Consider the following 26,326-nt stretch of genomic DNA (forward strand, 5'->3'; position numbering starts at 1 on the left):
GTAGACCTGGATCCTACCTCAATAAGGGGCTAACACTGATGAATGGAAGAGGTAGCCCTGGATCCTACCTCAGTAAGGGGCTAACTGATGAACGGAAGAGGTAGCCATGGATCCTACCTCAATAAGGGGCTAACACTGATGAACGGAAGAGGTAGCCATGGATCCTACCTCAATAAGGGGCTAACACTGATGAACGGAAGAGGTAGCCCTGGATCCTACCTCAATAAGGGGCTAACACTGATGAACGGAAGAGGTAGCCCTGGATCCTACCTCAATAAGGGGCTAACACTGATGAACGGAAGAGGTAGCCCTGGATCCTACCTCAATAAGGGGCTAACACTGATGAACGGAAGAGGTAGCCCTGGATCCTACCTCAATAAGGGGCTAACACTGATGAACGGAAGAGGTAGCCCTGGATCCTACCTCAATAAGGGGCTAACTGATGAACGGAAGAGGTAGCCCTGGATCCCACCTCAGTAAGGGGCTAACACTGATGAACGGAAGAGGTAGCCCTGGATCCTACCTCAATAAGGGGCTAACACTGATGAACGGAAGAGGTAGCCCTGGATCCTACCTCAGCAAGGGGCTATCACTGATGAACGGAAGAGGTAGCCCTGGATCCTACCTCAATAAGGGGCTAACACTGATGAACGGAAGAGGTAGCCCTGGATCCTACCTCAGCAAGGGGCTATCACATTGAGTTAGGCTGTGTCCTAAAGAGCAACCTATTCCCTACATAATGCACTACACAATGGGCCCTGGTTAAAAGTAATGCCCTATATTAGGTAATAAGAGAGCCATTTTGGATGGAACCGTAAAGTATTTTTCTGACATAACTTACACAAAACACATTTACAATGGTTTAGAAGCTAGTGCTATCTAGCTATAGCATAGACCTTAAAAACCCCCTGCAGTTGTCTCAAGCCTTTAGAAATATATTCAGCTCTGCAATGGGGTATAAGATCACTGATGTTATTATAATGGCATCTGGCTTGGAAACAAACCAAACCCTTTCTCATGTTAATAAATAGATATGGCAACACATGGCAAGCAAATCTGATTGGTTTCGGGAAGATTCTTCTATCAATCAATCAACCAATCAATCTTTAAATTGATTGATGGAGGACTCTTGGGGCTATTTGCCTCAGGGAAGTTGGGCTAATTAAGATTTTAAAAGGTATTAAAAAAAAACACTGCAGTTTAAAAGCTAAAGACTAAATATGATGATGACTTTCTGTTTAAAACCTACTCTTGTAAGTGACATTTCTGGTGAAGTTTTTTTAAAATAATTTCAAGGATAATTTCTGGGACATTTTGTTGCTGTAATTTTGTGGTCTTTTGAAAAGGTGCAACCGGAAAAAAAAAGAAAAAAAAATCTGATAATTTTCTTTGGGTCAGGAGCGCACACACACACCACTCAAACAGGCGAGGGAAAATCAATGCATAGTGTCAACTTACATAGCAGAATGAGAAGCTGAGAGCAAATTATGTTAATACTGAAGCTGTGTTTGAGATACAATAGTAATGCTGGGATCCTGTTCACTGATTGACCCTTATAGGCTTCCATCGACACATGCTGGAGATGACAACATTTCACATTTCGATAAAAAAAAAAAAAAATACTCTTCTTACTAAACTTAACTCCAAATAGAGCAGTAGTGAAAAGTCCAACACCACCGTCATTTTGGAGAAGGAAGAAAAAGTCCTGTTTGGGGGTATGATGAAACGACGGTAACTTTAACATGATCAGCAAATGCAATTCAGTAGAACTCTGGGTGTCATAACTTGTCTAGAGGAGTGGATTTCTCAACCAGAGAGAAACCCAGATGGCAGCTGTACTCGTACTTTTATTAGATTATGGCAAAAAGCTTTTCTTACTCTCAGCCAGGCCACCCAGACCGGGCCCACCCAGACCGGGCCCACCCAGACCGGGCCCAGGCAAAAACACATCAGGTGGTCTGACATCAGACCAGGATAACCTGAATTTGGGGCTTCCTCCCAAATGGAAACCTATTTCCTATATCGCATTGGGTCCTGGTCAAAAGTAGTGCACTATATAGGGAATAGGGTGCTATTTCTGACACACACTTGGGAGTTTCCAAGGAGGCGGGCAGCAGCAGTAGCATATGACCAGAAAACAACACAAAACATGATTTGGTATCAAGCCGTTCAAATGGACGAAAAAAAACCAACAAGCAAAACAAACAGAAATACAGTCTGTGTGCAAAATGGAGGTTAAAAAAAGGATCAGTACGGGGAGAATACTTCACTCCTTTGGGGAATGGGTTGTCTGCGTCGGAGTTCCTTGGATGGTTTGTGATTCGGGACACGATAAGAAAATGTACAAGGTCCTTTTCGGCAGAGGAGGCTGGGCATTAGGGGTTCAAAGGTCAAGGTTCAAAGGGGTCAGGGGTGAGTGGTCGGGACAACCACTACCTGTGGACAGGCAGGTGCAGGCCGTTGAGGGAGGAGGAGGAGGAGGAGGTGGTGGTGAGGGGCGAGTGGAGCTCCAGCTGGGCGAGCAGAGAGAAGTGATCCGAGGGGATGTGGGGGTGGGGACAGCCGGTGATGTTGTTGTCCGTTAACCACTGAGATTCCAGGGGACCCAGCAAGCCGGCTACAGACATGTGAGTCTTGGAGAAGAAGATGTAGTCGATTATGCCCTGCACAGCGAGGGAGGAAGAAATAAAGAACGGAGAAAGATCTTGTTAGCATTGCTATACGTTCAAATATTCTAAAATATACTTTAGCATCATGGATGCTCTGTAATGTTGACAATTTGCTTTACAGTATGGGGTGATGGAGAGAGAGAGAGAGAGGGAAGGAGGCAGAGAGAGAGAGAGACAGAGAGAAGGAGGGAGAAAGACAGATGGACAGAGAGGAGGGAGAGATGGAAGGAGAGAGGGGGGAGAGAAGGAGTACAGCGAGAGGGAGAGCGAGAGCGGAGGCAGAGAGAGAGAGAGCGATGGAGAGGGAGAAAGGCGGAGGGACAGAGAGAGGAGGGAGAGAAATGGAAGGAGAGAGTAAGAAAAGAAGAGAGAAGAAGTACAGCAAGAGAGGGAGAGAGAGAGAGAAAAGAGGGAGAGAGAGAAAAAGAGAGAGAAAAAAAGAGAGAGAGGAGGGAAAGAGAGAGGGAAGGAGTGAGAGAGAGAGAGCGACAGTACCCAGTCAGCTTAACCTTGAAGTCGTATGTGTATTTGATGTAAGTCATGAGGCTGTCCTATATAGCCCTATATAGGGACTGTCCTCATAGGGTTAGGGGTAGACTATAGGGACTGTCCTCATAGGGTTAGTGGTAGACTATAGGGACTGTCCTCATAGGGTTAGGGGTTAGGGGTAGGGGTAGGGGTAGGGTTAGGGTTAGGGTTAGGGTTAGGGGTAGGGTTAGGGGTAGGGGTAGGGTTAGGGTTAGGGGTAGGGTTAGCCTATAGACGCGTAGCCTACCTTAAAGTCGTAGGTGTAGTTGGTATAAGACATGAGGCTGTCCTGGTAGGCGCTCTTCAACTGGAAGCTGTGAGTGATGCTGCCGTTGCCTTGGCAGCTGAAGTTGGTGAGAGCTTCGTTGTAGCGCAGCTCTCTGAAGTCCTTGTGATTCTCCGCTACACCACCGTTACTCAGGTACTCCACTACTCCTGGGGGGCATGGAAACAGTTACTACAGAGGGTAGAGGGGGGGCATGGAAACAGTTACTACAGAGGGTAGAGGGGGGGCATGGAAACAGTTACTACAGAGGGTAGAGGGGGGGCATGGAAACAGTTACTACAGAGGGTAGAGGGGGGGCATGGAAACAGTTACTACAGGGTGTAGAGAAGGGGGGGGGCATGGAAACAGTTAATACAGGGTGTAGAGAAGGGGGGGGGCATGGAAACAGTTAATACAGGGTGTAGAGAGAGGGTGGGCATTGAAACAGTTAATTCAGAGTTGGGGTAGATAGTTCTCTAAGTAAGTGGCTGAATGAATAAGGTGACAGGGCATCATGATGATGTTAGCTTTCTGCCGTGTTTGAGAAGTCAAAGCCCTTTTGGATGAGTTATCTGTACAGCTGCCACTGCAGCTCGAGTTCCTTCTGTTTTTTTCCCCCTCCTCTCCGTTCTCAGCCCGTCTGCTCCGCCGCCACGTTCTCCGAGCAGAGCAGGCAGGCCCGTTGCCCTAGCGACTCCAGACTACACACAGACACAGTACTGTTGTGTAAACAATGCAAAAAGCATATCGATTGTGTCATTCATAATAAAATCACACGAGGAGAGGAGGAAAAAGGTCACAGTGATTCTGAGCCATGTCACTTCTCTAGAAATGAGAAGGAGAAACCCACATACTGCTCTTTAATAAGCTTTACGTATCGGCCTCAAGGCCTTTTTAAATTAGCACCCCTATGTAGGCATAGCTTCACCCACAGGACTCTAGAAATACAATTACAAGAATGAGAATCCCCAGCCAACTCCTTCTGTGAGGGGGGCTTTTCCCGTTTATTTATTCTATTTCTATGCTAAGGTTCTTACCAGAGTCAAATCACTTTTTTTTTTGTATTTGTCACATGAGCCGAACACAACAAGTGTAGAGTTCACCGTGAAATGATTATTTTTTCGAGTACTTTCCCAACAATGCAGTTAAAAAGTATGAAAATTTGCAAATAGATAAAAATAAAGTAATATCACAATAATAACGAGGCTTTATACAAGGAGTACCGGTACTGAGTCAGTGTACTGATGTACGAGGTAGTTGGGGTGATTGATTGAGGTAATATGTACATGTAGGTATGGTTAGGTGATTGATTGACTATGTACATGTAGGCATGGGTGAAAAGCAGAAAGTATGGGTAGCCATTTGATTAAAGGTTCAACAGTCTTACGGCAGAAGCTTTCTAGGAGCCTTTTGGTTTAAGACTTGGCGCTCCGGAAACCGTGCGGTAGCAGAGAGAACAGTCTATGACTTGGGTGGCTGGAGTCCTTGACCATTTAAGAGGGCCTTCCTCTGACACCGCCTTGTATAGAGGTCCTGGGTGACAGGGAACTTGGCCCCAGTGATGTACTGGGCCGTACGCACTACCCTCTGTAGCACCTTACGGTCGGATGCCGAGCAGTTGTCATACCAAGCGATGATGCAGCCAGTCAAGATGCTCTCAATGGTGCAGCTGTAGAACTGATTGAGGAACTGAGGGTCCCATGCCAAATCTTTTCAGCCTCCTGAGGGGGAAGAGGTGTTGTCGTGCCCTCTTCACGACTGTGTTGGTGTGTTTGGACCATGATAGGTCCTTAGTGATGTGGACACCAAGGAACTTGAAGCTCTCGACCGTCTCCACTACAGCCCCTTCGATGTGAATGGGGGCGTGCTCGGCCCTCCACTTCCTGTAGTCCACGATCAGCTCCTTTGTCTTGCTGACGTTGAGGGAGAGGTTGTTGTCCCGACAGTCTCTGACCTCCTCCCTGTAGTCTGTCTCATCATCGTCGGTGATCAGGCCTACCACCGTCGTGTCGTCAACAAACTTAATGATGGTGTTGGGCCACGCAGGGAGTTCAGAAGGGGGCTAAGAACGCACCCTTGAGGGGCCCCCTATTTAAGGGTCAGCGTGGCGGATGCGTTTTGCCTACACTCCCACCTGGGGGCGGCCAATCAGAGAGTCCAGTATCCAATTGCGATACAGAGAGAGGTGTTTCATCCCAGGGTCCTTAGCTTAGTGATGAGCTTGGAGGGCACTGTGGTGTTGATCGCTGATCTGTAGTTGATAAACAGCATTCTCATGTAGGTGTTCCTTTTGTCTAGGTGGGAAAGGGCAGTGTGGAGTGCAATAGAGATCGCATCATCTGTGGATTTGTTTTGACGGTATGCAAATTGGAGTGGGTCCAGGGTGTCTGGGGTGATTGCGTTGATGTGAGCCATGACCAACCTTTCAAAGCATTTAATAGCTACAGATGTGTGTGCTATAGGGCGATAGTCATTTAGACAGTTTACCTTGGTGTTCTGGGGCACGGGAACTATGTTGGTCTGTTTGAAACATGTCGGTATTACAGACTGGGTCAGAGACAGGTTGAAAATGTCAGTGAAGACACTTGCCAGCTGGTCAGCGCATGGTCTGAGTATGCGTCCTGGTAATCCATCTGGCCCTGCGGCCTTGTAAATGTTGACCTGTTTAATGGTCTTACATCGACTACGGAGAGCGTGATCACACAGTCATCCGGAACAGCTGGTGCTTTCATGCATGGTTCAGTGTTGCTTGCCTCGAAGCGAGCATAGAAAGTAGTCTCTTTGTAATCTGTGATAGTTTGCAAGCCTTGCCACAGCTGACTAGCGTCAGAGCCGGCGTAGTAGGATTCGATCTTAGTCCTGTACTGCCACTTTGCCTGTTTGATGGTTCGTCGGAGGGCACAGTGGGATTTCATATAAGCGTCCGGATTTGTGTCCCGCTCCTTAAAAGCGGCAGCTCTAGCCTTTAGCACATTGCGGATGTTGCCTGTAATCCATGGCTTTTGGTTGGGATATGTACGTACGGTCACTATGGGGACTACGTCGTGGATGCACTTATTAATGAAGCCGGTGACAGATGAGGTAAACTCCTCAATGTCATCGGATGTATCCCGGAACATATTCCAGTCTGTGCTAGCGAAACAGTCCTGTAGCTTAGCATACGCTTCATCGGACCACTTCTGTATTAGAAAGCGCATCACTGGTACTTCCTGTTCCGAGTTTTTGCTTGTAAGTAAGAATTAAGAGGATGGAGTTATGGTCAGATTTGCCAAAATGGAGGGCTAGAGGGCGAACTTCTTATGTGTCTCTGTGTGTGGAGTAAAGGTGATCGAGAGTTGTGTCTCCTCTAGCTGTACAGGTGACATGCTGGTAGAAATGAGGTCAAACATGATTTCAGTTTCCCTGCATTAAACTCCCCGGCCACTAGGAGCGGCGCATCTGGGTGAGCATTTTCTTGTTTGTCAGGTAGGGAGTTGAGGTCAGCACAGAGCACGATAGGGATAGGGGCTGGGTGTGAGTTAGGGTTAGGTTCTTACCAGAGTCGGGCAGGGAGTTGAGGTCAGCACAGAGCACGATGGGGATAGGGGCTGGGTTGGAGGTCGGGGAGCCTGTTCCCACGGAGCTCAGGTGCCTTTCAGTGATGCTCTTTAACTCAGACAGGAACATCATGGTCTGGATCAGCTTGACGTCACAGAACTCCGGGTCCCAGTGCATGTGGGCGTTGGCCACCAGGATCAGCTGTTTCTCCTGCAGCGGCTTCAAGCCTGAGGAACAGACACGGTGATTTTAGGCTGAGGCTACACAGACACGTATGAATGAAAACCAATGAAACATTTTCTATTTTTGTGAGTTGAACTCATCTGAACTTTTTTAGGACGAATTGCACAAAGGCAGACATATAGTGTGTTTTTTTCCCCCCACGAACAATGGTGTGAGTTAACAACAAACTGTAGTCATTTTAGAACTTGTCAGTTTGAAGAGCAGGGACTGCCATCTACTGGTTCAATCTGGTACTGGGAAAATGACTCCAAACGTTACAGTATCTCCACAGGCAGAGAACGCTTCACAAATAATTATTGTTGACTGACCACCAGGTTTCTCACCACCAGAGAACTTGTCTGACTGACTGACTGATTAACAGTTTTCCTCACCACCAGAGAACATGTCCTTGTTGACCTCCAGCAGGACAGCGACCCCGATGTTGTCCTTGGTCATGACCCTGTTCAACATGACCTCTGAACCCTCAGAGTTCGCCATGGCAACCTGGTTGAACTCCACAGTGTGTTTCTGCACCAGAGTAAATCTGAAACATAACCAGACATGGGTTCAAGAGGCGAGCTCAAATCGAGCACAGATAAAGAACCACTGATGTAAAAAGAAATTGATTGATTGATTCACTTCTCTGTTTTGAAGAACACGGCACACCCGTCCACGTGTTTCCTCTCCTGTTCCGAGACCAGTTTGGCACGAGACTTTGGGCAGAAGTACCCGTCATACCCACGTTCCTTCAGTGTCTCCAGAAAGAGAGCGTGGTACTGCTCCGTCTCCACCTCCTAAGGACAAACGACCAAGACGATTCAATTTCTGGGACAAAAGTTTGCATTTAAGATGTTATGGAATAATTCAACAAGCCAACGTTCCTCACAGAGAATGTGTGAACCATGGTTGGTTCTCATCTTGCATAGGCTACGTTGCACAGAAAATACATTTGTGATACTTTGCAAGTGCAGTTAAACGGGAGCTTCTGTTTTCCGCAACAATATTCAACACCTCCAACTCACGGCCAACCTAACTACCTCTAGACGTGCCAGACCTTACAGTACCCTTAGACTGATGATGTCATACCCTACCCGTAGAGTGATGATGCCAGACCCTACCCGTAGACTGATGATGCCAGGCCCTACCCGTAGACTGATGATGCCAGCCCCTACCCGTAGACTGATGATGTCAGACCCTACCCGTAGACTGATGATGCCAAACCCTACCCGTAGACTGATGATGCCAGACCCTACCCGTAGACTGATGATGCCAGACCCTACCCGTAGACGGATTATGTCATACCCTACCTGTAGACTGATGATGCCAGACCCTACCCGTAGACTGATGATGTCAGACCCTACCCGTAGACTGATGATGCCAGACCCTACCCGTAGACTGATGATGCCAGACCCTACCCGTAGACTGATGATGTCAGACCCTACCCGTAGACTGATGATGCCAGACCCTACCCGTAGACTGATGATGCCAGACCCTACCCGTAGACTGATGATGTCAGACCCTACCTGTAGACTGATGATGTCAGCGTCACAGTGTGTAATCTCCTCCATGATGCCCTTCTTCCTGTACTCCCAGTTGAGGGCCCAGGAGGGACAGTAGCCGTACAGCTGACGCGTTGCATACTTATCACACAGCACGTTGTAACACATCACTGTGAACATGGCTAGGAGAGGGAGGGAGGAGCAGGGAGGTGGGGGGGAGTTATTAAAACACCATCAACAACTCAATGGCATGCATCATGACGCATGTAGTACTGCCACAGGAGTGATCAGTATCAGTACTGTCTTTATCTGTTGTGGTCTAGTACTGTCTTTATCTGTTGGGGTCTAGTACTGTCTTTCTGTCTTTATCTGTTGTGGTCTAGTACTGCCTTTACCTGTTGTGGTCTAGTACCGTCTTTATCTGTTGTGGTCTAGTACTGTCTTTATCTGTTGTGGTCTAGTACTGTCTTTATCTGTTGTGGACTAGTACTGTCTTTATCTGTTGTGGTCTAGTACTGTCTTTATCTGTTGTGGTCTAGTACTGTCTTTCTGTCTTTATCTGTTGTGGTCTAGTACTGCCTTTACCTGTTGTGGTCTAGTACCGTCTTTATCTGTTGTGGTCTAGTACTGTCTTTATCTGTTGTGGTCTAGTACTGTCTTTATCTGTTGTGGACTAGTACTGTCTTTATCTGTTGTGGTCTAGTACTGTCTTTATCTGTTGTGGTCTAGTACTGTCTTTATCTGTTGGGGTCTAGTACTGTCTTTATCTGTTGGGGTCTAGTACTGTCTTTCTGTCTATCTGTTGTGGTCTAGTACTGTCTTTCATCTGTTGTGGTCTAGTACTGTCTTTATCTGTTGTGGTCTAGTACTGTCTTTATCTGTTGTGGTCTAGTACTGTCTTTATCTGTTGTGGACTAGTACCGTCTTTATCTGTTGTGGTCTAGTACTGTCTTTATCTGTTGTGGACTAGTACTGTCTTTATCTGTTGTGGACTAGTACTGTCTTTATCTGTTGTGGTCTAGTACTGTCTTTATCTGTTGTGGACTAGTACTGTCTTTATCTGTTGTGGTCTAGTACTGTCTCTCTGTCTTTATCTGTTGTGGACTAGTACTGTCTTTATCTGTTGTGGTCTAGTACTGTCTTTATCTGTTGTGGACTAGTACTGTCTTTATCTGTTGTGGTCTAGTACTGTCTTTATCTGTTGTGGTCTAGTACTGTCTATCTGTTGTGGACTAGTACTGTCTTTATCTGTTGTGGTCTAGTACTGTCTTTATCTGTTGTGGTCTAGTACTGTCTTTATCTGTTGTGGACTAGTACTGTCTTTATCTGTTGTGGTCTAGTACTGTCTTTATCTGTTGTGGACTAGTACTGTCTTTATCTGTTGTGGTCTAGTACTGTCTTTATCTGTTGTGGACTAGTACTGTCTATCTGTTGTGGACTAGTACTGTCTTTATCTGTTGTGGTCTAGTACTGTCTTTATCTGTTGTGGACTAGTACTGTCTTTATCTGTTGTGGTCTAGTACTGTCTTTATCTGTTGTGGACTAGTACTGTCTATCTGTTGTGGACTAGTACTGTCTTTATCTGTTGTGGTCTAGTACTGTCTTTATCTGTTGTGGACTAGTACTGCCTTTTTGTCTATGTCTGTTGTGGTGACTGTTTTCCCAGTAGACTACTTGCTGTGTGAACTGCTGACTGCTATTAACTTGCAGATGATTGTTGACACATCAACCAGGATCAAGGGGCAGGGCAATGTGTATTGGAGGGGGAGTGGTTTCTCCGCTCCTAGGCAATTAGTACTGGGAGGTGTGCGCTTTCACCTTTGCAAGGCAATTAGCAATTAGTACTTCAGTCTCCCCTGTTTTGTCAGTGGCGGCCGTGTCGCAAAACTAAGACCATCGCCAAAACAAAGATGGTTCTGCCGAGTTGTTCGAGGAAGGACAGAGAAAGGCTCCACACCATTCTCTCACTTGAGTATCTTACCTAGTGATTTTCACGACGATCAAATGTTGCTCTTTTGTAGCTTTGTCAACTATGTGTGTGTGTTTTCTATACTTGTTTGCTACTCTCCCTGCAGGCTTTACAGACGCTCCCCAACCCCTTGGCTACAACCCTTCTAAATTTAGTGTATCCTGCGCTCACCACCCATGTGGAATTCTGAGTCTCTGGCAGTGTTTAGAACTGCTGATCTGAGGTCAAGAACGCTGAGTTCATCTCAGCCTAAGCTGCCCTTTAGTCCCTTGTCTTTTTGTCCCTGACGAAGACATGGATCATGCCAGAGAACACTGCTAATCCAGCTGCTCTCTTCATCGGACTATGTTTTCTCTCATAGTCTGAGGATGGAGAGGATCTTTGTCTGTACCACGTACTCTCACTACTGGTGTCCCCCAGGGCTCGGTTCTAGGCCCTCTCCTCTTCTCTCTATATACCAATTCACTCAGCTCCATCATATCCTCACATGGTCTCTCCTATCATTGCTATGCGGATGACACTCAATTATTTTTCTCCATCCACCTTCTGACACCCAGGTGGCGACACACATCTCTTTGTGCCTGGCAGATATCTCAGCTTGGATGTCGGCCCACCACCTCAAACTCAACAAGAAGGTGGTGCTCTTCCTCCCGAGGAAGGCCCGCCCGCTTCAAGACCTCTCCATCATGATTGACAACTCCACGGTGTCCCCCTCCCAGAGTGCAACAAACCTTGGCGTGACCCTGGACAACAACCTACTACTGCAACTACCACTACTGCTGCTACTACTCCTACTGATACTGCTGCTGATACTACTACTACTGATGCTGCTACTACTACTACTACTACTGATGCTGCTACTACTACTACTACTACTACAACAACAACAATAGCACTACTAGTTCTAATAACAATAGTACATCAATCATTGCTATTCAGTGACAATAATAACTATTGTAGCTACCATTGGGGCCAGGGGGTAGTAATGTCGTAGCTACCATTGGGACCAGTAATGTCGCAGCTACCATTGTGACCAGTAATGTCGCAGCTACCATTGGGACCAGTAATGTCGCAGCTACCATTGGGACCAGTAATGTCGCAGCTACCATTGGGACCAGTAATGTCGAAGCTACCATTGGGACCAGTAATGTCGCAGCTACCATTGGGACCAGTAATGTCGCAGCTATCATTGGGACCAGTAATGTCGAAGCTACCATTGGGACCAGTAATGTCGCAGCTACCATTGGGACCAGTAATGTCGAAGCTACCATTGGGACCAGTAATGTCGCAGCTACCATTGGGACCAGTAATGTCGTAGCTACCATTGGGACCAGTAATGTCGTAGCTACCATTGGGACCAGTGGGTAAGGAGTTATCCTGAAGTACCTGTGGGGATCATTGGGTCTCGCTCCTTCAAGGTGATCCAAGGTCTCTGGGGGAGTTGTTCTGGGTGCACTAAATAAAGAAAGGACACAATTAACCAATTAACTACATGATTCATTAGAAGGAGAATTTGGCCTTTAATGCTCTCTGGTTCAGGAGAAGACAATAAGACAATTCAGGTGTGGTGCCCCTGTTAGGTTTACACCTAATGGCTGCTTAAATTTGCATGAGCAGTGTCGATGGTTTTCCTGTAACATGAATCGGTGGAACCATTTATCATCTTGATTGCCGTGCATGTAGTTCAACAACCATCTATCTACCTGCTGGATTGCGGCATGTAGTCGTTCAGTACTTTACCTGCTAGATTGTCGAGCATGTAGTTCAAGAGTTTTCTGGTTCCATCTGATTCCTGGTACAGGTTGAGGATGTCTTGGGACAAAGGGTTACCTGCACAGAGATACAATATCATAAGCATTAATAATAGGTTATCTATCTAATACTGTGGTTACCTGCACAACAGATAATAGACTAGGATTACCTGCAGAGGCACTTTATCCAAATCATAAGCACTTTTTTTTATAAGCTTTTGTTACTCGCCATTAAAATCAATAATGTTGATAATCAATATGAACTGTGATTAACCTTTAAAACAAATACATACCTTTTAACCCCAGGGTTTGTAACTGGAAAAGCCGCCCGAGTTCGTAAGGTAAAACTCGTAAAAGATTGTTGTTTAAAAGCAATTCCCTGGAGAATAAGTGATAGGAGAAACAGTTGAAAAATTACAAATTAAATTAAATCTGAGGATAGAATTGACTGAATAGTGATCATCATGGTGATCCCAGTGGGAACTGAACCCACAATTTTAGCATTACCACCACCACTTCAGGACCTTACCACCACACGGGAGCTCTTACCTGAGACACACCATGTTTCCGAGTTCGGCGGGCAGGCTCCGGAGCTTATTGGAGGACAGGTTCAAGTAGATGAGGTGTGGCAGCTTGCCGATGTCGGGCGGGATGCGACTCAGATTGTTGTCGTTGATATGTAGAGCCGTCAGGTGGGTGAGGGTCCACAGAGAGCTGCTCAGAGTCCTGACCCGACCTGGAGAGGAGATTAATGAGATACTTGTTAGAGCTAAACGCTACAGCGAAGGCTTCCAATACTGCATTATCAGAGGACAGATCATTTGTTTACATTAGCTTTTTCAAACTGTCTGTCTTTTTCTCATTGACAGACTGAAAAATTTACTGACTGATTGACTGACATAAGGCGCAGCCAAACTGATCAGTGGAGAACGAACACCAAATGAGAATGGATGAATTATGGTCTGTGGACCCTACGCGTGTCCTCTTTTGTAATTGGCTAACTTTTAAAATAGACCTATCAAAAGCTCAACTCATTTGAACATTTTGTCTGTGAAAACGGATCGACATTTTCTGGATAGGTACGTGTATTCTCCGCTGTCCATCAATGTACAACTCCCATTGAGAAAGCACTGGAAATACGGATAAAATCAACGTGCCAGATTGGACGCGCCCTCACTGACTGACCCGGGAAGTTAACTGAACATACAGTACCAGAAGCTGGTTGAGATAATACCAAGAGTGTGCAAAACTGTCATCAAGGCAAAGGGTGGCTACGTTGAAGAATCTTAAATATAAAATATTGATTTGATTTGTTTAACACTTACTTTTGGTTACGACATGATTTCATATGTGTTATTTCATAGTTTTGATGTCTTCACTATTATTCTACAATGTAGAAAATAGTTTTCAAAAATAAAGAAAAACCCTGGAAAGAGTAGGTGTGTCCAAACTTTTGACTGGTACTGTATATCTCCAGCTAAACGACTGGTTGACTGACCAGGAAAGGTAACTGACCTGATATCTCCAGCTGACTGACTGGTTGACTGACTGACTGACTGACCAGGGAAGGTAACTAACCTGATATCTCCAGGTAACTGGTTGACTGACTACCTGAATGACTGACCAGGGAAGATAACTGACCTGATAGCTCCAGCTGACTGACTGGTTGACTGACTGACTGACCAGGGAAGATAACTGACCTGATAGCTCCAGCTGACTGACTGGTTGACTGACTGACTGACCAGGGAAGATAACTGACCTGATAGCTCCAGCTGACTGACTGGTTGACTGACTGACTGACCAGGGAAGATAACTGACCTGATAGCTCCAGCTGACTGACTGGTTGACTGACTGACTGACCAGGAAAGATAACTGACCTGATAGCTCCAGCTGACTGACTGGTTGACTGACTGACTGACCAGGAAAGATAACTGACCTGATAGCTCCAGCTGACTGACTGGTTGACTGACTGACTGACCAGGAAAGATAACTGACCTGATATCTCCAGCTCGGCCCAGTGTGACTTCTTCCCGTTGGCTACCTCCTCGGCTGACATGATGGTGTATAGTCGACGAGGATCCGGGGAATCATATTTTTCCTTTGGCATACCTGTTAATCTGAGGAACACGGACACTAACAAACCAGGTTAAAAGGCCTGGTAACACTAACAAACCAGGTTAAACGGCCTGGTAACACTAACAAACCAGGTTAAAAGGCCTGGTAACACTAACAAACCAGGTTAAACGGCCTGGTAACACTAACAAACCAGGTTAAACGGCCTGGTAACACTAACAAACCAGGTTAAACGGCCTGGTAACACTAACAAACCAGGTTAAATCGCTAGTAGACACACACCAAAGATTGAATTACACATGGTCTCCCGAGGTACCTGCTTTCTCTAGGGGATTTAATTCTCATGCAATGATAAAGGCACCTTAGTTCCATCAAGGTAGATTATGGAAAGACAACTGAAAGAAAGTATGTGCTCTGCTCATAATGGGATAGAGTTATGAGACTGACAGAATATCTTACTCATTTGGACACTAGAATGTCATTCAAAGTTGATTTTATAAACCTGATTCAATGCAGTGGGAGTTGTGGGAACAAATACTTAGAATGTTATGCCAACAAAAACAAAGTAGAATTGTACCATATGAAAAAAAAATACTCCAAATACTGTAGTATTACTACATTGATATACTATAGTATTCACTGTAGTGTTGTTGTGGACATGACTGTAGTATACTATAGTAATGTTTATTATAGTATAACTACGGTAGTATTACTATTGATATACTATAGTATTCACTGTAGTATTTTTGTGGACATGACTGTAGTATACTATAGTATTCACTGTAGTGATGTTGTGGACATGACTGTAGTATACTATAGTAACGTTTATTATAGTATAAATACTGTAGTATTACTATAGTAACGTTTATTATAGTATAAATACTGTAGCATTACTATTGATATACTATAGTATTCACTGTAGTATTTTTGTTGACATGACTGTAGTATACTATAGTAACGTTTATTATAGTATAAATACTGTAGTATTACTCTAGTAACGTTTATTATAGTATAAATACTGTAGTATTACTATTGATATACTATAGTATTCACTGTAGTGTTTTTGCAGACATGACTGTAGTATACTGTAGTAAAGTTTACTATAGTATAAATACTGTAGTATTGCTATAGTAAAAACGGTAATAGATACTGTAATGCAACAGGCAGAGTCGAGCCCGATGTCCAGCAGGGTCGTTACAATACTATTTACTGTAGTGTTTTTTTTTTTACATAGATTTGGGGGCTTTCTCCTTAAGGAAATGTTCCATAACCTGTAGGTAGGTAGGACTGGCATCTGAACTGATAGTATAGAGCTTCTGCTCTTTTCTATAACCTGCAGGGAACACAAGATATGGTCCATACTTGGCATGTAGGTTCTTCACTCACGGGTGGCTAGAAGAAGTTTGGATCGCTCTTAGTAGTTACATAAGCTGTTTTTCTGTTTAAACACAAGACGGTCACATGTCCTGTTGCGGTGACAGTGGCACCAGCACCACAGTATAAATAAAGCTTTAATAGGGCTTGTTCCTAGGCTGCTGAGTGGTTGCAGACCCCATGTTAAGAAATAAACACTGGGGTTGTCATCCGAGAATATATTTTCGAAGTATAATTGACAACTGCAGACACGGTTTATTTATGTCTGATAACTAACTTACAACACTATTGTAAATGCTTTACCAACCTAGCTAGCTACTGTACATTTCAATAAAGTTATCTAGCCATTTGCAATGGTAGCTACCGTTGATTGTAAACGTAGTGACAATTACTTGTTGTTGATTTAGTGGGTATAGCTAAATGTCAAACGTAGCAACAGCTATGCAACTGCGTCGGGCCTGCTTTGTAAGAGAAGTTTAGTTTCCAGCTGTGAGCTGTCAAACCCCATTCATCATGAGACCTTATGTGACATCTGCAACCGCAGATCTGACAACTTGAACACACAGCTGAACGTGTTGTCCGGTTAGTGTCTAAAGTAAATACCCCCCCCTAAGGCTGATGCATGGGTCTTGAGTAATTTGACAAGCGGATCGAGAGAGCACCCTCTCCTGAGCTAGCTAACAAAGCAAACTAAGCTAGCTGGGATTTACACTAAAGAAACTCTGTGCTTGGACCTTGGAAAGAGGTGACACACAATGTACGGCAGAAATACGGAGAGACATTCGGCCAAATAAATGATCTGTAACCATGACAATATAAATTGTATTACCTGCATTCGGAGGGTGGTAGAGAAGATGTGACACTGTTAAAGACATACAGACGGAGATCCTGAACGTCCCGAACTCCAAAGAGGGAGAAAGAAGAACAACAAACATGGCTTCCGTTCGTGCCGTTTACCGGAATCATAACGACCCGGTGCTACCCGGGATCCTTGGTGGACAGTCCCTTCCCTAAACCCTAACATAACCTTAATTTAACCCTAATTTAATTTAACAATTTTGAATTCCAACTTGCACGGGCCTTATATGTGCCCATCGGAACCAAAGTTGACGTTTCTGTCGTTTCTAAACGAGACGAATTGAATGAAGGACACATGTATAAACCAAATATGGCAACCTGCATGAGGATTGTAAAAGGTCAGTTCCACAAACAGTTTTATGTCTGTTCTCATGCAATTCAACTTTTTACAATAAAATGTCGATATAAATCATTACTTGCCAATAAAATACCGGCTTAGTTCTTAGCTGCCGACTCCAGCCAGTAGCTAATTAGCTATCGTTAGCAAGCATTGCGATAACTAGCGAGGTTAGATTTTTTTAGCAAGTTCTAGTGTTATAGCTACTATCGACTAACTAACCAGTTGTATTGCTATGTATTTTTAGGGTTAAATCGCGTCCATCAATTAACCACTGTGCGCTAACTCGTTTTCTAGTTTGGTTAACTGACCTGCCCAGCAGTGTCTATGCTGGTGGGCGTGATGACACAATGTCTGACTTGTTTTGAACGATTCCTGTACTTTTTCCCCCTAACGTTACTATGCAAAGCTTTTTGGATATGTTGATTTCATGTTTCTAAGTTGGCTAAACTTCACAGATTGTCGGGTGAAATGCGTCTATACTTTAAACAATCAATCAGCAATCCAGGCTGTATCACAACCGGCCGTGATTGGGAGTCTCATAGGGCGGCGCACTATTGACCCAGCGTCGTCCTGGTTTGGCCAGTGTAGGCCGTCATTGTAAATAAGAATTTGTTCTTAACTAATTGCCCGTGTTAAAAAATATATACTATTAACTGGACAGCTGAAACGTCCAGTGGTGGAAAAAGTACTAAATGTTCATATTTGAGTAAAAGTAAAGATGGTGGTAACTGACCTGATATCTCCAGCTGACTAGGGAAGGTAACTGACCTGATATCTCCAGCTGACCAGGGAAGGTAACTGACCTGATATCTCCAGCTGACCAGGGAAGGTAACTGACCTGATATCTCCAGCTGACCAGGGAAGGTAACTGACCTGATATCTCCAGCTGACCAGGGAAGGTAACTGACCTGATATCTCCAGCTGACCAGGGAAGGTAACTGACCTGATATCTCCAGCTGACCAGGGAAGGTAACTGACCTGATATCTCCAGCTGACCAGGGAAGGTAACTGACCTGATATCTCCAGCTGACCAGGGAAGGTAACTGACCTGATATCTCCAGCTGACCAGGGAAGGTAACTGACCTGATATCTCCAGCTGACCAGGGAAGGTAACTGACCTGATATCTCCAGCTGACTAGGGAAGGTAACTGACCTGATATCTCCAGCTGACCAGGGAAGGTAACTGACCTGATATCTCCAGCTGACTAGGGAAGGTAACTGACCTGATATCTCCAGCTGACCAGGGAAGGTAACTGACCTGATATCTCCAGCTGACCAGGGAAGGTAACTGACCTGATATCTCCAGCTGACCAGGGAAGGTAACTGACCTGATATCTCCAGCTGACCAGGGAAGGTAACTGACCTGATATCTCCAGCTGACCAGGGAAGGTAACTGACCTGATATCTCCAGCTGACTAGGGAAGGTAACTGACCTGATATCTCCAGCTGACTAGGGAATGTAACTGACCTGATATCTCCAGCTGACCAGGGAAGGTAACTGACCTGATATCTCCAGCTGACCAGGGAAGGTAACTGACCTGATATCTCCAGCTGACCAGGGAAGGTAACTGACCTGATATCTCCAGCTGACCAGGGAAGGTAACTGACCTGATATCTCCAGCTGACTAGGGAAGGTAACTGACCTGATATCTCCAGCTGACCAGGGAAGGTAACTGACCTGATATCTCCAGCTGACCAGGGAAGGTAACTGACCTGATATCTCCAGCTGACCAGGGAAGGTAACTGACCTGATATCTCCAGCTGACCAGGGAAGGTAACTGACCTGATATTTCCAGCTGACCAGGGAAGGTAACTGACCTGATATTTCCAGCTGACCAGGGAAGGTAACTGACCTGATATCTCCAGCTGACCAGGGAAGGTAACTGACCTGATATCTCCAGCTGACCAGGGAAGGTAACTGACCTGATATCTCCAGCTGACCAGGGAAGGTAACTGACCTGATATCTCCAGCTGACCAGGGAAGGTAACTGACCTGATATCTCCAGCTGACTAGGGAAGGTAACTGACCTGATATCTCCAGCTGACTAGGGAAGGTAACTGACCTGATATCTCCAGCTGACCAGGGAAGGTAACTGACCTGATATCTCCAGCTGACTAGGGAAGGTAACTGACCTGATATCTCCAGCTGACCAGGGAAGGTAACTGACCTGATATCTCCAGCTGACCAGGGAAGGTAACTGACCTGATATCTCCAGCTGACTAGGGAAGGTAACTGACCTGATATCTCCAGCTGACCAGGGAAGGTAACTGACCTGATATCTCCAGCTGACCAGGGAAGGTAACTGACCTGATATCTCCAGCTGACTAGGGAAGGTAACTGACCTGATATCTCCAGCTGACCAGGGAAGGTAACTGACCTGATATCTCCAGCTGACCAGGGAAGGTAACTGACCTGATATCTCCAGCTGACTAGGGAAGGTAACTGACCTGATATCTCCAGCTCGGGGCAGTGTGACTTTTTCCCGTTGGAAAAGTATTCAGACCCCGTGACTTTTTCCACATTTTGTTACTTTACATCCTTATTCTAAAATTGATGAGGAAACATTTTATTTAATCAATCTACACACTATACCCCATAATGACAAAGCGAAAACAGGTTTTTAGAACATGTTGCACATTTATAAAAAAAAAAAAAAAACATACCTTATTTACCTAAGTATTCAGACCCTTTGCTATGAGACTTGAAATTGAGCTCAGGTGCATCCTGTTTCCATTGATCAGCCTTGAGATATTTCTATAACTTGATTGTAGCCCAGCTGTGCTAAATTCAATTAATTGGACATGACTTGGAAAGGCATACAGCTGTCTATTTAAGGTCCCACAGTTGACAGTGCATGTTAGAGTAAAAAACCAAGTCATGAGGTCGAAGGAATTGTCCGTAGAGGTCCGAGAAAGGATGTCTGCAACATCGAAGGTCACCAAGAACACAGTGGCCTCCATCATTCTTAATGGAAGAAGTTTGGAACCACCAAAACTCTTCCTAGAGCTGGCCGCCTGGCCAAACTGAGCAATCGTGGGAGAAGGGCCTTGGTCAGGGAGGTGAACAAGAACCCGATGGTCACTATGACAGAGCTCCAGAGTTCCTCTGTGGAGATGGGAACATCTTCCAAAAGGACAACCATCTCTGCAGAACTCCACCAAATCAGGCCTTTATGGTAGAGTGGACAGATAGAAGCCACTCCTCAGTAAAAGGCACATGTCAGCCCCCTTGGAGTTTGCCAAAAGTCACCTAAAGGACTTTGACTATGAGAAACAAGATTCTCTGGTCTCATGAAACCAATATTGAACTCTTTGGCCTGAATGCCAGCGTCACATCTGGAGGAAACCTGGCACCATCCCTACGGTGAAGCATGGTGGTGACAGCATCATGCTGTGGGGATGTTTTTCAGCAGCAGGGACTGGGAGACTAGTCAGGATCAAGGGAAAGATGAACGGAGAAAACTACAGAGAGCACACAGCCAAGACAATGCAGGAGTGGCTTCAGGACAAGTCTCAATGTCCTTGAGTGACCCAGCCAGAGCCCGGACTTGAACCCGATCGAACATCTCTGGAGAGACCTGAAAATAGCTGTGCAGCGACACTCCCCACCCATCCTGACAGAGCTTGAGAGCATCTGCAGAGAAGAATGGGAGAAACTCTCCAAATACAGGTGTGCCAAGCTTGTAGCGTCATACCCAAGAAGACTCAAGGCTGTAATTGCTGCTTCAACAAAGTACTGAATAAAGGGTCTGAATACTTATGTAAATGTCATATTTCAGTTTTGTGTTTTTAATGCATTTGCTTTGTCATTATGGGGAATTGTATGTAGATTGAGAGTAAAACAACAATTTAATCAATTTTAGAATAAGGCTGTAACGTAACAAAATGTGGAAAAAATCCAGGGGTCTGAATACTTTCCGAATGCACTGTATGTATGGAAGGTTTCCTTCAAACCATAAGAGGTGCTGTCAAAGTTATTGACTTCAAATGGATTTACCCTCAAAGTCACCCAGTGAAATACTAATTGAGTAAAAGTATTTGGTTTGAAATATACTTAAGTATCAAAAGTAAAAGTATAAATAATTTCAAATTCCTTATTTTAAACAAACCAGATGGTATGCTTTTCTTGTTTTTATTAGCGGATAGCCAGGGGCATACTCAAACATTTACAACAAAGGATTTGTGTTTAGTGACTATGCCAGATCAGAGGCAGTAGGGAGGACCAGGGATGTTCTCTGTTTAGTGAGTCCACCAGATCAGAGGCAGTAGGGAGGACCAGGGATGTTCTCTGTTTAGTGAGTCCTCCAGATCAGAGGCAGTAGGGATGACCAGGGATGTTCTCTGTTTAGTGAGTCCTCCAGATCAGAGGCAGTAGGGGTGACCAGGGATGTTCTCTGTTTAGTGAGTCCTCCAGATCAGAGGCAGTAGGGGTGACCAGGGATGTTCTCTGTTTAGTGAGTCCTCCAGATCAGAGGCAGTAGGGATGACCAGGGATGTTCTCTGTTTAGTGAGTCCTCCAGATCAGAGGCAGTAGGGAGGACCAGGGATGTTCTCTGTTTAGTGAGTCCTCCAGATCAGAGGCAGTAGGGGTGACCAGGGATGTTCTCTGTTTAGTGAGTCCTCCAGATCAGAGGCAGTAGGGGTGACCAGGGATGTTCTCTGTTTAGTGAGTCCTCCAGATCAGAGGCAGTAGGGAGGACCAGGGATGTTCTCTGTTTAGTGAGTCCTCCAGATCAGAGGCAGTAGGGGTGACCAGGGATGTTCTCTGTTTAGTGAGTCCTCCAGATCAGAGGCAGTAGGGATGACCAGGGATGTTCTCTGTTTAGTGAGTCCTCCAGATCAGAGGCAGTAGGGGTGACCAGGGATGTTCTCTGTTTAGTGAGTCCTCCAGATCAGAGGCAGTAGGGGTGACCAGGGATGTTCTCTGTTTAGTGAGTCCACCAGATCAGAGGCAGTAGGGGTGACCAGGGATGTTCTCTGTTTAGTGAGTCAAATCTTAACGGTGAAGTACAGATACTACCTAAAGATGGAATCCACAGTCTTTGAAAAATGGCCCCACTGGCTGCCCCACCACCGTTGTTATTGTTTTTGTTGCCGAGCTAAGGAAGGGCCCGCAGCATGGGGAGGGGAGGAAACATTGCTGTATATATTGTGCTCTTATATCGTGCATGCTTAGATGTCTGAGGGAGAGAAAAAACTGTTGGTTTGCGTTAACTTCTTTGTTGTAATATCGTAAATTAATGTGGTTGATTCACCATTAAGGATTCCAGCTTGAAGTGGTTCTTCAAAGTATTTTAACTTAGTTATTTTACACCACTAGAAAATGAATTTAGTGGTGATAATCAGGCTGACCTGCTATGTTGGTTTTCTCTTAGTTTTAGCAGGATGCCAAAGACATCTCCTGGTGGCTGGTATTCCAGCATATACAAGTGTTTCTCCGGTTGCATCCAGACATCTCCCTGTTAGGACCTATGCTGCCGCGAAGTAAGTCATTTAACACACACACATCGAATGTTCTCCTTTCACAGAGTCAGATGGAACATACAATGTGTTGTTTGCTGAATGAGCATCTACATGTAGGCATGCATTTATCTTAGACATCATTATTCCCCATCAGACAACACCCATCAGACAAAAAAAATCACAAACATATTTCATCTCTACAGGACATTGAAATAACACAAACATATTTTCTTCTCTCCACAGGGCATTGAAATAACACAAACATATTTTCTTCTCTCTACAGGGCATTGAAATAACACAAACATATTTTCTTCTCTCTACAGGGCATTGAAATAACACAAACTTATTTTCTTCTCTCTACAGGGCATTGAAATAACACAAACATATTTTCTTCTCTCTACAGGGCATTGAAATAACACAAACTTATTTTCTTCTCTCTACAGGGCATTGAAATAACACAAACATATTTTCTTCTCTCTACAGGGCATTGAAATAACACAAACATATTTTCTCTCTACAGGGCATTGAAATAACACAAACATATTTTCTCTCTACAGGGCATTGAAATAACACAAACATATTTTCTCTCTACAGGACATTTAAAAAAGACAAAAAAGATGACAAAGAGAAAGAGGAGAAGAAAGAGCAGAAGCCTATAGACAACACAGGTCGTCACAAACCGTATGGGCTGACGGCGTGGGTACCGGTGGATGACGTGTACGTGACCAGGTTCTACCCCAAACCGGTGTATGAGACCGCGGTGGCTGTGGACATGCTAAAGAATTTCCAGACGCTGGACTATACAACTCTGGACCAGCCTGTTTATATCAACCTCAAGTTGGACATGAAGCTGGAGAAAAAGGTACGGACTAGCAAAAGATACCAGATATATATTTTTTTCTTTTCGATTTTAGTTCTTCTCTTCAGAGAAAAATAAATGCTGTCACTACCTCCCTTTTTAAGCAGCTGTTCATGAACAGTGTAGCAGATCACACTAAAGATGTGAAGATATTCAACACCCCTTGGTAGGATAGTGGTGGAGTTTGCTTCAAAAATAAAAGCAAACCTTTATTGTCCTAACAACGGGTGTTGAATATCTTCACCGAATTTTTCTCACTTGTTTCATCTTCTTAATTTGTAGAACTACACTCTGCAGTCTAGCTGTGGTTATGGCAGAGGTGATGCCTGCAGGGAACGATGAAACCAGATTCATATAGAAATGGAGAGTTTGGCCAATGCAGTTTCTGTCTGAACGTTCAGAGAGCACCACTTTCTCCTCCATAGCCATTGCTAAGTGATAACTGATACTTCCGTTTTTGTGCTGTTTATTTCTGATTTGTTTTCAAGATGTCCAGTGAAAGCAATTTGTTGATACCACAACACTGTACAGACTTGGATACAAATGATCCCCAATGCTAATCATAAAAAAAAAAAAAACGTCTGTTCATTTCTCTGCTCTGTTTTGCTTGTTTTTACGGCGGGTCGTTTACTGACGGAGGTATTGTTACGTCACGGACATGTTGTGAAGAAAGGAGCTGACATGGGTAGTCGTTCTAAAACCTGGCCAAACGCTTAATACATGCTTGATACCAACAACAACAAACGCACAGTTCGTTGTCATCCAACGAGGCGCCTGCTATATGGCCTATATATATATATATATATTAGATGGTGGATGTCACTCCTCCAAGGGGTTTCATGTGGAATAAAAGGTATTTTGAGCTTCATCACAGTTCACCAGTAGCGTATCCAACGTCCCCGTCTGGAGTAGCACTGATGCGTCCCCTCGTTAAAGCCGCCATCTGCCGTTCAAACAATACGAAAGTGGGTCATCCTGCCACTGTTTTGGTAAAAGGCTAAGGTGTGACGCTGGAAAATAACCACTCTCAAAGTCCTAGATATCGCTATGGCTGCAAGGTCTAACCAGCCGTGATATCAAAATTGTATTTTTAACCGTGTTTTGAGACATATTCGGTGTTTGTTTACAATTACATTGTTTTATTTCTTTGTAAACAATCTTTTACTTTTGGGTTCCTGTGAGCTTAGACAGTTTAACGAACATCACTTTATACTGCTCTAATTAACTTGGTAACCACTTTTAAAAGAGCAAAATGGCACCTCGGGTTTGTGGTATAAGACCATTATTCCATGGCTAAGGGATGTAATCCAGGCGCTCCGCGTTGCAGTAAGGAAGTACACAACCTGAAAAGTTGTATTTTGATCTTCATTTTCAACGCTAATTGACAGATAACCTAATTTATCAAATAACACAAATTACACTTTTGCAATAATTTATGCAATTTCCATGTGTGGAAAAAGTTCATACATCCCTACCTTTTATCATCCAATCAAATGGCTACAATTAGAATCAGGTGCAAATTATTATAAAATCATTAGTGTAACTCGGAGGTTCCAGTCTTATATAAAAAAATTCAGAAACTTTGTTTTGGTCTTAATTATACAGGTGTGAGGTAAACATGTCATGCCAAGATCAATAAAGCTCTCTGAGATTGCTGAGGCCCATGACTCTGAGGAGTTACAAAACCATTTCCAAGCTATTTGAAGTCAAATCATTCCACTGTCTGACAGATAATCGACAAATGGGAGAACATTTCACACCACAGGTGATCTATCTAGGACAGGCCGTCTCACCAAATTCAGCCCAAGAGCTGACAGAAGGATACTTAAAAGAAGTACAGGCTAACATCGAGTGATCTACAGGCATCTCTTGCCCCAATTAATGTCGGAGTGCATGGCTGTGTTCGAATACCCATACTAACATTCTGTATACTACATACCTAATGAGTATATCAAATATCCCAATGCCCCAGGGCACTGATTGGGGACATTGCCCTGTGTAGGGTGTCGTTTCTGTAAATAAGAATGTGTTCTCTGTTAATTTACCTGGTAAAATAACGGTAAAGCTAAAGTTGAACTAAAAATGGATCAGAAGTAAGAAATGGAGGGTTATGGAGTCAAAGCCCAGGTGTTGATCCTGTAGAAATGGAGGGTTATGGAGTCAAAGCCCAGGTGTTGATCCTATAGAAATGGAGGGTTATGGAGTCAAAGCCCAGGTGTTGATCCTGTAGAAATGGAGGGTTATGGAGTCAAAGCCCAGGTGTTGATCCTATAGAAATGGAGGGTTATAGAGTCAAAGCCCAGGTGTTGATCCTATAGAAATGGAGGGTTATGGAGTCAAAGCCCAGGTGTTGATCCTATAGAAATGGAGGGTTATAGAGTCAAAGCCCAGGTGTTGATCCTATAGAAATGGAGGGTTATGGAGTCAAAGCCCAGGTGTTGATCCTGTAGAAATGGAGGGTTATGGAGTCAAAGCCCAGGTGTTGATCCTATAGAAATGGAGGGTTATGGAGTCAAAGCCCAGGTGTTGATCCTGTAGAAATGGAGGGTTATGGAGTCAAAGCCCAGGTGTTGATCCTATAGAAATGGAGGGTTATGGAGTCAAAGCCCAGGTGTTGATCCTATAGAAATGGAGGGTTATAGAGTCAAAGCCCAGGTGTTGATCCTCTAGAAATGGAGGGTTATAGAGTCAAAGCCCAGGTGTTGATCCTGTAGAAATGCTGTGGGGGACTTGAAGCGGGCCGTACATGCAAGAGTGAACAAAAACTCCTCCCAGTCGACCGATAGACACAAGAAACGTCTACGTGAAGTGATTTCTGGGGGCAACACAAGCTATTGAAGTGGGCTGTACTTATTGTTTTCCGCACAAGGAAATTGCATTTCTGTAGAATTTTGTTAAATAAATGGTTGCAAATATAAT

The 26,326-nt window shown here is 44.5% G+C and overlaps 2 protein-coding genes across 5 annotated transcripts in view; one reads left to right on the top strand and one right to left on the bottom strand.

The window, feature by feature from the left end:
• Positions 1 to 800: 800 nt before the first annotated feature.
• Positions 801 to 16,987, bottom strand: LOC106585873 (CCR4-NOT transcription complex subunit 6-like). Of its 3 annotated transcripts, none has more exons than XM_014172591.2 (12): positions 16,717 to 16,987; positions 14,436 to 14,557; positions 12,990 to 13,176; positions 12,734 to 12,819; positions 12,430 to 12,519; positions 12,076 to 12,144; positions 8,745 to 8,902; positions 7,861 to 8,015; positions 7,614 to 7,765; positions 6,999 to 7,226; positions 3,445 to 3,629; positions 801 to 2,663 (listed from the first exon to the last, which is right to left on the bottom strand). In XM_014172591.2, exons 1-12 carry the CDS (start codon positions 16,851 to 16,853, stop codon positions 2,433 to 2,435), a joined length of 1,800 nt encoding a protein of 599 aa, XP_014028066.1. In that variant the 5' UTR covers positions 16,854 to 16,987; the 3' UTR covers positions 801 to 2,432. The 3 variants fall into 3 exon arrangements, with proteins under 3 accessions (XP_014028066.1, XP_014028065.1, XP_014028067.1); XM_014172590.2 differs by having other exon boundaries at positions 3,445 to 3,632; XM_014172592.2 differs by having other exon boundaries at positions 3,445 to 3,632; positions 14,436 to 14,573; positions 16,717 to 16,979.
• Positions 16,803 to 26,326, top strand: part of mrpl1 (mitochondrial ribosomal protein L1) — a 23,435-nt gene continuing 13,911 nt past the window's right edge. For both annotated transcript variants that reach the window (XM_014172593.2, XM_014172594.2), the window contains exons 1-3: positions 16,803 to 17,083; positions 22,461 to 22,569; positions 23,143 to 23,410. In XM_014172593.2, coding sequence (XP_014028068.1) covers positions 17,041 to 17,083; positions 22,461 to 22,569; positions 23,143 to 23,410 — 420 coding nt within the window. In that variant the 5' untranslated portion in view covers positions 16,803 to 17,040. The remainder of the gene's footprint in view (positions 17,084 to 22,460; positions 22,570 to 23,142; positions 23,411 to 26,326) is intronic.

Source organism: Salmo salar, chromosome ssa24, assembly GCF_905237065.1.
Source record: "Salmo salar chromosome ssa24, Ssal_v3.1, whole genome shotgun sequence".
Lineage (NCBI taxonomy): Eukaryota > Metazoa > Chordata > Actinopteri > Salmoniformes > Salmonidae > Salmo > Salmo salar.

Coding starts and splice junctions, on each gene's coding strand:
- LOC106585873 (XM_014172590.2), bottom strand. CDS start 16,853: ATGATTCCGGTAAACGGCACGAACGGAAGCCATGTTTGTTGTTCTTCT. Junction 12,820..12,989: donor GGAAACATGGTGTGTCTCAG/GTAAGAGCTCCC, acceptor CTTATTCTCCAG/GGAATTGCTTTTAAACAACA. Junction 12,145..12,429: donor CATGCTCGACAATCTAGCAG/GTAAAGTACTGA, acceptor TTCTTTATTTAG/TGCACCCAGAACAACTCCCC.